Source organism: Lycium barbarum, chromosome 8 (assembly GCF_019175385.1).
Source record: "Lycium barbarum isolate Lr01 chromosome 8, ASM1917538v2, whole genome shotgun sequence".
NCBI classification, from domain to species: Eukaryota; Viridiplantae; Streptophyta; class Magnoliopsida; order Solanales; family Solanaceae; genus Lycium; species Lycium barbarum.
Genome location: NC_083344.1, coordinates 115,403,711 through 115,414,193, shown reverse-complemented (window position 1 = coordinate 115,414,193; position 10,483 = coordinate 115,403,711). Strand labels below are relative to the sequence as shown.

Below are 10,483 nucleotides of genomic sequence, written 5' to 3'. Positions count from 1 at the left end.
TGGATAACTTGTATTTTTGGGAAACTAGGTGTATTTGACTGTATGTTGTTTGAATGATCTATATACAACCAAAATAAAAGGATACATCAATATTTAACAATAAAATACACAGCCCCGTCGTATATTTAAATGCACTTAAATATATCATTTTGAATACACGTGTATTCAGACAAATTAAGGTTGCATGTATCCAAAATACAACCAAATACATGTGACATCAAATAAGGTTGAATACAACTGAACAGTGTATTCAAATACACTGAAATACATCAAATACGGCAAAAATGCCTAAATGTAGCTACGAATTGTGAATAGCAAAATGTAGCTACGGATTGAAAGCAAGCATTAAAAGGTACCTTAAAAAATTGGCTTTTTATGACCAAATACTTCAACCAGAAAAATAACTTCAGTTTTTCATTTTTCCCTCCTGCTTCTTATTTGAATTTTGACGACTTTCATGAACAATGACTTGATGAGGATCCTATCATTTGATTTGACACATGGTGCCAAACCGAAGCCACTAGGATAACGTGACATCTTGAGCTAATTAAAATAGGGTCATTTGCACGATTGTCCTTCAAAGGTACTGGTCTTTAATTTTTGCCCCTCAAATTGTTGGTTTTTCATTTTTGTCCTTCACCTAATACCCCGAAGTTTTGGGTTCGAATCCCGACTTAATAAAAACAAAAAGAATTTCATAAGGTAGAAGTTTCGGGCAAAAGTTAGGTCTTAAGGCAGAATTTTTCCCAAACTCTGCCTTATAGGGTTGAAACTCTTAGGTAGAGTTTGAATCCAAAACTCTGTCTTGCAATTTTTTTAAAATTTTTTTAACTGAGTGGGGATTCGAACCTGAAACTCTTGTGTTTTTAGGCGAAGGGCAAAAATTAAAAACCAACAATTTGAGGGACAAAAATTAAAGACCAGTGCCTTTGAAGGACATTCCGTGCAAAAAAAATAAAAAATGATCCAAATAAGCTCAACATTTGTTACCCAATTAAATGGACTAGCTCAACAAAATTAGACTTCAATTAATCTATATTTATTGAACTTAAATATTAATTACATTGACTATTTAGACTAATATATATTGAAACTAATACACCGTCCAAGTCATTTTATAGATTTAAGCCCGATAAATTTAAATGCTTATAGAGGCATAGGAATATCGTGGAGCATAAAAAAAATAGGAGTACACCCACTCAATTACATTACATGCATATAATGAAACTTTATAATTACACCGAATTACCGTCAACTCCTATTCCAAAATAGCTTTCCAAACAGGCCCCTAATGAACTGATGAATTCAGGAATAGCATCCGAATTCCAGTGAGTTTCTCCGCAAGAGAGTTTTTGAAAACTACTTTTGAATAGAAGGACTTAACATTTTAGAGAACAAAGTGAATAAACTTTGGCGGAAGCTTAAAACTTTAGAGAACAAAATGAATAATCTTTTGTTTCAACAACTCTTCCTTGAAACATTAAAACTGATAATCAAGTATAAGTACTCAACACAATTTATTAAAAAAATAAGGTTAACATTTATTTATCAATTGTTAAAAATTGGGAAATCTACTGAAATAGGACAATATGTAAATCTTTAACTTTTGCAGTTTTTATTTTTAAATTACCCCCACTAACTTACTAATCCACGTGCACGGTTATATTCCAACTTAAATTCAAAATTTAACTGTACCAAACACTAATCCACATTTATATATCTTTTTCTTTCACTTCTACAGATCATTTTTCATTTTTTGCTCAGTTTACTTATTTTTGATTTCAGTACTTAATTTGATTGCGAAATTCTAAAGAAAAAGAAACAATTTACTTGCTATTTAAATTTTGTTGCCATTCATAACTTACTTTAGTTTCATGTCCTTTTGACGATTTCGATAAGTATTATGTTTGCAGGAATAATATCAATATGTATAGAGGTGAGGATGATGAAAGACTTGAGATGGTTTAGAAACGGGGATGCCATCATGTCGTTAATCTTTTGTTACCACTGTTTTTGTTGAATTCTTGAGTTGATCTTTCGTTGCTCCAGGTTAATGATTCATGATGTTAATATGAAATTGGAAAGCGGAGGACGACTACTGCCTCCATCTTCTACGTACTCATGAATAATTTAATTCAACTGCAAATCACTCTCAATCAAAACTATATAGATATTCTCTTTTATCTCACAATCCAATTTTCCCAGTTGCTATGGAATGGAAGGCAAGGGATTAGTTAGGAAGAGCGGTGCAAAATGATACAGTAATATAAGGTGCTTCGTGACAACATTCAGTGCATCAAAAGCCTGTCTGAGGTTGGCGAGAAGAGGCGGAGTGAAAAGCATCCGTGCGATTTACGAAGCTGGTATCTAATGATACTACCTAATCATATGATTGACTCAATCTCTGCCTTTGTGTTTAACAGTACTTTTTAACTTTTTAGATTTTTGTTATTGCTATATATATTCCTATGCTTTAAAGAGACAAAGCAGGTCTCTATGGATTTTGGTAGGGGTGTACAAAGTAAACCGACAAACTGCACCAAACCGATAAATCGAGTCAAACCGAGAAAACCCGACTAGTGGTTTGGTTTGACTTGGTTTGGTGTTGAAAAAAAAAATCCGATCATAATTGGTTTGGTTTGGTTTTAACTAAAAAAAGTCAAACCGAACCAAACCAACCCGACATTACATGTATTCAATTTTTAAAATATTTTATACATAAAAATATTTATTTGTAATGTAATTTATAAATATTTCTTAAATTTTTTCGTAGTTTTTTATCTATTATCATATTATTCAAGCTTGAACTTAGAATTTTGAACGTCAATAAGTTTTATATCTTATGAATGTTAGTAACTCAAATAAAGTTCAAACCAAAATCAACTCAACACTAATGCTAACAAAAGAAATTCAATTTACCATTAGGAATGACAATAATGTTGGATATCTATTCTTTAGTTTTGCATAATTGATTTAGAGAGTGAAAATACATAATTTAAGTTTTTTTTTCTCGGTCATGTAATTAATACTTATTTGTCGTACTTATTTTAGCATGACTTAATATTTTTAGATTATGGTCATTTTCTTTATGGCTTGTTAATTAGAAATATTTATTTTAACTGATTTTATTAGCTTTTGTTAAATATTTTAATACAATGTCATCACTCTTCTCACATTTTGTGTAATTTTCTTAAGAAACGCCTTAATTATATAGTTGTATCTTACTAGGACTAAAGAAATATTTGAAGCAAAAGTTATATGTTTTGTATCAAGACTATTCCGAAAAAAAACCCGAAAAACCCGAGAAAACCAAATAACCTGAGAAAACCCGAGGTTGAAAAACCCGAATTTTATTGGTTTGGTTTGGTGTATAAATTTAAAAACCCGACGCAATTGATTTGGTTTGGTGTTTAAAAAATCCGAACCAATCTGGTCCATGTACACCCCCTAGATTTTGGTGTTAAGTTTTACATTTGAGTTAGTGGGTATCTTTTAATTATGCACTGTAATTGGCTTAGTTTTTGAATCTATAAACTATCTTATTTCAGTTTCAAATAAAGAAACCATTTATATGATAAAGTAAAAATCTTTCTAAAAATGGAGATAACAGTATTTCTTAGTTCGTTATGCCATGATGAGAGGAAATTCAGAAGTATGGCATATTTTTTTATTTTTTTTTTCTTTTTTTCCCCACCCATTTAGGAGGATTTATAGTGTTTCCACACTTCCCCTCCAGTGTGACTCGAACCCAGGACCTATCAGTCGTATGACATATTTGCTACTCTTTTCGTATCTTTTTATTTTAGTGTATCCGCTGAAATTTTAATTTTACTTTTAAAAACATATATACGTAAATTTTGAAAATCTGAATTGATCTTTTATAATTTCTTTCTCTAATATTTTTCGTGCATCGCGCGAGTACTATACTAACGTATATCTTTAAGGTGACTATAAATTATATTTTAGTGAAGAAATGGAGGTGTGCATAAAATTTTTGCAATTACGTTGGATATTTTAAAGTTAATCTATTTATTTCTAGTTTTTACAAAGACTACATAAATAACAACTTTTAAAAAGAATTCTAAACGTTAATATAAATTTATATTGAAAGGCTTAAGCTGAATGATATCTCTGAAAATTTGTAAAAATGAATTTTAACTTTGAAAGTGAAATATGTGTAGACACGTAAATTTTAATTATTGGAGTTAAATTGGACTATATTTTACAAGATATATTAGTCCAAAAATATTAGGGGCGGATATAATTGAATTTAAAAAATTATGAATTTAATTAAAGACGAATAGATAAAAATCGTTAAACAAAGAGGAAATTTTCTAAAAGTAATTTCTTATAGTTCAGATTTATTCTAATATGATATGAAAAAAAACAGTTGACTTATCATGAGAAAAGTTATAAATATTATGCATAAAATCACATAACCGAAACTATAACAGATAAAGTAAAAAATAAGATATCAATGAAAGAATTTCAAGCAACAAAATAAAATTATTAACTACAATTAAGATTTTTAGGCAAGCAATCTCAGTAATTTCTTATTTCATATATTACCCAAACTAACAGTTATTTAAAATATCAATAAAAGTATATGAAATAACAAAGATCTTTTTCACTTTAAACTAAGAGAGCATCAATTTATAAAAAAAAATAACGTATAAGTAGGATTAAAGAAAATGTGAGCATATTTATAATTTCATGTAATTTAAATGATAAAACAAAGTAAAAATACTCAAAATTATTATTATTGATAAAATTAAATAGAATACCGAGAAATTAAAAAAAAAAGTGTCCAAATAAAGAAATCAGGAGTAAGAAAAAATCCTATATTTATATCTATATTACTTTAATTAGATCATAAAATGAACTTTAATGATAGCATATCTATGTATAAATATATTAATATGTGAGTCCATAAAATAGAGAAAATTACTAACAATCATTTCAGTTTAAAGTCTTAAAAGAACAATATCATATGATATCACAGAACTAAGACTTAAAAGCAGTTTGGATAACGGCGTTATAATTAACAACTACACAACAAAGGTTACTTAACGATACTTCTTTTATCTTTGAGTTGTTCTGCTGAATCGGTCTTACTGCCCACTCACACTTGCACTTATCACATCTGTAAGCTTGCTTGCAGTTTGATAGCATGAATGGACTTCATACATGGCAAATTTCACCTCGTCCTCCGAAAGAATAGAAGACGATTGCCAATTAGGACGCATTAAGCCTCCACAAATGACAGGCCTCTTAATATCAACGTCAACTTCACCCATCAACTCTTCTAGTGGACTACTCAGCAGCTTTGGCTTCTTCAGAAGCTTGCCAGCCAAATAACTAACATCCACAATTCTACTAAGTTCTAATTTTTGGATGATACCTTCAGATGTATAATATGAGAATGCAGATTTCTGGCTTATGTATCTAGGACCTATAAAAGTAATAGTTGGGTCATACAGGAACTCCTTAAGAGGCTGGGGGATATCAGTTTGATTATCCAAGATGCGCTTAAATTGAATTATTAGGCACCGATTTTTCACATGACACAACAATAAATCTCCATTATTTACCACATCAATTCCAACAAATGGATTTGGAGTACTCTTCAATTCACTCTTTAGTTCCGAGATGCTACTGTTGACAATAGCTTCACGATCAGTAACTGTTGTGATGACAGTGTCGTTGCCAATTTTCACATTGTAGATGCTCGCTTCGACGAGCCAAGGAAGGGGCAACAGCTCTGACGATGACATTTTCACTCTTAGTGTTGGTCGCTTTGAATGTTGTCTGCAATTTCCACAATATTTCTTGTTATCTTTTGTTATGAAAATAGCTAGCAGCACCAGTGGCGGAGCTAGGAATTTTGTCAAAGGTGTTCGAATTCATATAATCTATATATTAAGGGTGTTCATTATGTAATATATGTCTGTAATACGTAATAATTGACATGTCTACACGGTATAATTTTTCGTGGCTCCGCCACTGAGCAGCACCCCTATTTATAATGGTATGAAACCTACTTTAACTCAAAACAGGAAAACCTATGCCCTTATAAATTTGACTATAAATCCTAACTAGACATGAATCAAAATACCAAATTCTAATCAATTTTGGTTTACTACAACTTTGAATAATTATTTTCAAGAGGAGTAATATATATTGGTAGAGAAATTCTCAAGGTAGTTGTTAACCATGTCTGTGGTGAGAGGTTTGAGGGACATATAATAAATGGGATCGACTACAAGTTTTTGCAGAGCTACTTAATCAAGACAGACAAACATTCAATTCTAAAAGCGATGTAAATGTCGGAAGGATTTTTGCACAACAAACAGGGGGATTTCTTCAAGTAAGCAGAAATCAAATCTACTGGAAAAGTGTCATGCAGGATATCAATTCTCAGATTACAAAGGGGGAAATCCTACTATCACAAGTCTACACAACTACTTGAAGGAATGGAACAATATACCTGGGTTTGAGGATTGAGGAGCTGCGGAGCTGAGCTTCTTCAAATGTGAATTATAATACTTTTCAGGTTCATCCTTCGGTGCCTGTGGTGGCGACTCCCGTCGAGGAAGAGGTCGAGTTTCCAGACCCAGCTCAGCCTGAGGTTCTGAGCATGCCAGCGGGACTAGATCCCAAGAGAAGCACGTTCTAGTGAAGGGCGCAAGGGCTAGGGGAACAGGAGATGAGCATAACTTGGAGCGCCCGGTTATTATGAGGAAAAAGGGCGATGAAGATGATGGCGAGGGCGGTGGGGATGGTATGAGCCTTAGGCCTAGGGATAGTCTCCGGCATACTACATGTGGGACCCATCCTCGATATTGTATATATATTAGTGTTGTACAATTTATCGTAAATATTATATATTTTTTGCATATTTATAAATGTTATCTTAGTCTTTATTATTGTTTATAGTTTCACATCCTAAATTGATAATAAAAAAAAACGTAACACATTCGAAATAAAGTTAAGCATTAATTTAAAACTAAGACGAAACCCTAAAAGATAAATAACTTAAAGCTAATAACTACAAGTCTTCAAATAAAAAGGACTACGAGCATTTTTCAACCACTAAAATGACAATTCAAAGTATTGCGTATTCTTGATGTGTTGAGCCTATTTTATTAATTGTACAAATATAACTAGAGTTCTATATAAAATATTGAAGTTCCGGAATCTCAAAGCATGATTAATATACGGCTAAACTACGTAAAAAAGATAAACTACGTAAAGAGGAGTGAAAATGTGGTGTTAGTGAAAATGACGGACTCCTATAGCGCAGTATTTTACTGCGTTATAGGCGAGAAACTTTCGTACAGCGCAGTAAAATACTGCGCTATAGTGCTTAACGGCTCCGTCTCCGTGAAGTGCTATAGTGCAGTATTTTACTGCGCTAAAGGTACTTTGGTAACTTTTTTTTGTTGTTGGGGTATTTTGGTTCAAAATGATTTTTTTGGGGGCATTTTGGTTCCGGACTCGCCCAACCTCACCATTCTCCACTTGCCTTTGCATGATCATTTATTTATGAGTTGAACTTACATGAACTGACGGTCATTTGGTTCACATGCTATAGTTAATTAGTTATAATATATATACGAGCAGATAAGCAGTACTTGTTTATACAAACAATATACATAATTAATTCTTTACTAGGTTGCTTGTGAATCTACAAATGCTGCTTCAGATAAATCTTGATTAGCGTAGATGAATTATATTCAAACCATCGATGTTATAACTATCTGAATGATTAGTGATTTCAAGCTTGTTCGAAAAGTTCTTAGGACATTTCTGGAGACGGAACATAACCTTCTTGCGAAAGAGATCATTGATAGAAAACAAAGTCCAAGTATCACAATTAAATCGATAGATGACAATTGTAGGAACACTAACTTTGTTCTATTGCAAGAATTGCTTGAAGGAGATAGGATCTTCTAAGTCCGGATACTGCTATTATTTGTTTCTTCTCAGAGATGGAGTAGAAAAGAAAGAAGCTGACTTAGGGACCACATCTTTATATAATACGTTTAAGTGTCTTTTCAGGTTTAAACGGTACCTTTTCAATAAATCTCCATCAGACACCAAGAAAAGGCCAATGGATTTCTACTTATTTAAAGTAACCCCCATAATAATTGATCCAAATATTTCAATACTTCAATTAGATCATAAAATGGACTCTAGCATATCTATGTATAACTATATTAATATGTGAGTCCATAAAATAGAGAAATTACTAACAATCATTTCAGTTTAAAGTCTTAAAAGAACAATATCATATGATATCACAGAACTAAGACTTAAGAGCAGTTTGGTTAACGACATTATAAATAACAACTACAGAACAAAGGTTACTTCAGTTTAAAGTCTTAAAAGAACAATATCATATGATATCACAGAACTAAGACTTAAAAGCAGTTTGGACAACGGCATTATAAATAACAACTACAGAACAAAGGTTACTTAACATACTTCTTTTATCTTTGAGTTGTTCTGCTGAATCGGTCTTACTGCCCTCTCACACTTGCACTTATCGCATCAGTAAGCTTGCTTGCAATTTTATAGCATGAATGGACTCCATACATCGCCAATTTCACCTCCTCCTCCGAAAGAACAGAAGACGATTGCCAATTAGGACGTATTGAGCCTTCACTAATGACAGGCTTCTTAATATCAACGTTGACTTCACCCATCAACTCTTCTAGTGTACTACTCAGCAGCTTTGGCTTCTTCAAAAGCTTTCCAGCCAAATAACGAACATCCACAATTCTATTAAGTTCTATTTTCTCGCTGCTACTTCCAGATATATATGACGGAGTAGAGTTCTGGCTTATGTTTCTAGGACCTATAAAAGTAATAGTGTGGTCCTTCAGGAACTCCTTAATAGACTGGGGGACTTCAGTTTGATAATCCAAGACCACCATGCGCTTAAATTGAATTATTAGGCACCGTTTTTTCACATGAAACAGCAATAAATCTCCATTATTTATCACATCAATTCCAACAAATGGATTTGGAGTACTCTTCAATTCACTATTTAGTTCCGAGATGCTACTGTTGACAATAGCTTCACGATCAGTAACTGTTGTGATGACAGTGTCGTTGCCAATTTTCACATTGTAGATGCTCGCTTCGACGAGCCAAGGAAGGGGCAACAGCTCTGACGATGACATTTTCACTCTTAGTGTTGGTCGCTTTGAATGTTGTCTGCAATTTCCACAATATTTCTTGTTATCTTTTGTTATGAAAATAGCTAGCAGCACCAGTGGCGAAGCTAGAAATTTTGTCAAAGGTGTTCGAATTCATATAATCTATATATTAAGGGTGTTCATTATGTAATATATGTCTGTAATACGTAATAATTGACATGTCTACACGGTATAATTTTTCGTGGCTCCGCCGACTGAGCAGCACCCCTATTTATAATGGTATGAAACTTACTTTAACTCAAAACAGGAAAACCTATGCCCATATAAATTTGACTATAAATCCTAACTAGACATGAATCAACATACCAAATTCTAATCAATTTTGGTTTACTACAACTTTGAATAATTATTTTCAAGAGGAGTAATATATATTGGTAGAGAAATTCTCAAGGTAGTTGTTAACCATGTCTGTGGTGAGAGGTTTGAGGGACATATAATAAATGGGATCGACTACAAGTTTTTGCAGAGCTACTTAATCAAGACAGACAAACATTCAATTCTAAAAGCGATGTAAATGTCGGAAGGATTTTTGCACAACAAACAGGGGGATTTCTTCAAGTAAGCAGAAATCAAATCTACTGGAAAAGTGTCATGCAGGATATCAATTCTCAGATTACAAAGGGGGAAATCCTACTATCACAAGTCTACACAACTACTTGAAGGAATGGAACAATATACCTGGGTTTGAGGATTGAGGAGCTGCGGAGCTGAGCTTCTTCAAATGTGAAATCAGAGGGGGAAGGAAGTTGAGCTTATGCAATTCTCCAAGAGCTACTTTCCTTTTACTGTTGTGTTGAATTTCCATTTTGGATGTCGTTTTGTGTGTTGATGTAAATGATTGATTAATGCCACCAGGCAGCTGCTTAGTGGTTGCTTCAAAAATATATATTAGTATATTAGTTATATATATAGTATATATAAACGAGAATCCGCTACACGTGGCTCCTTTTCTGCCTATCTCAAATTCTAAATGCTTGCACTCATTTTTTGTTTAAGTTCACTGCTACATGGACCTCTATTATTGGTACATATATTGTTTTATTCTTTTCTTACTCTTGGTCCTTCCGGTTTATGATATTGTTAACTTTTACATTTAATCCAAAATAAATAATCTTTCACGTAATCGAGAAGTTATTAATAGTTTTTTAAAAAATTATTCTTATTTTGATAGTAAATTTTCACATAATCAATAAATCATATTAAATTAGTACTATTTAATTAAGAAAAATTTAGTAAAAACGCTTTTTACTTTCTAGAGG

The 10,483-nt window shown here is 32.4% G+C and overlaps 1 protein-coding gene across 2 annotated transcripts; it reads right to left on the bottom strand.

Annotated features, from left to right (window-relative positions):
* Nucleotides 1-4,878: 4,878 nt before the first annotated feature.
* On the bottom strand, nucleotides 4,879-10,085 carry LOC132606811 (uncharacterized). 2 transcript variants are annotated; one of them, XM_060320444.1, is made up of 3 exons: nucleotides 9,903-10,085; nucleotides 6,488-9,222; nucleotides 4,879-5,808 (listed from the first exon to the last, which is right to left on the bottom strand). In XM_060320444.1, exon 3 carries the CDS (start codon nucleotides 5,772-5,774, stop codon nucleotides 5,112-5,114), a length of 663 nt encoding a protein of 220 aa, XP_060176427.1. In that variant the 5' UTR covers nucleotides 5,775-5,808; nucleotides 6,488-9,222; nucleotides 9,903-10,085; the 3' UTR covers nucleotides 4,879-5,111. The 2 variants fall into 2 exon arrangements, with proteins under 2 accessions (XP_060176427.1, XP_060176426.1); XM_060320443.1 differs by lacking the exon at nucleotides 4,879-5,808 and having other exon boundaries at nucleotides 8,310-9,222; nucleotides 9,903-10,060.
* Nucleotides 10,086-10,483: the final 398 nt, after the last annotated feature.

Coding starts and splice junctions, on each gene's coding strand:
- LOC132606811 (XM_060320443.1), bottom strand. CDS start 9,188: ATGTCATCGTCAGAGCTGTTGCCCCTTCCTTGGCTCGTCGAAGCGAGC.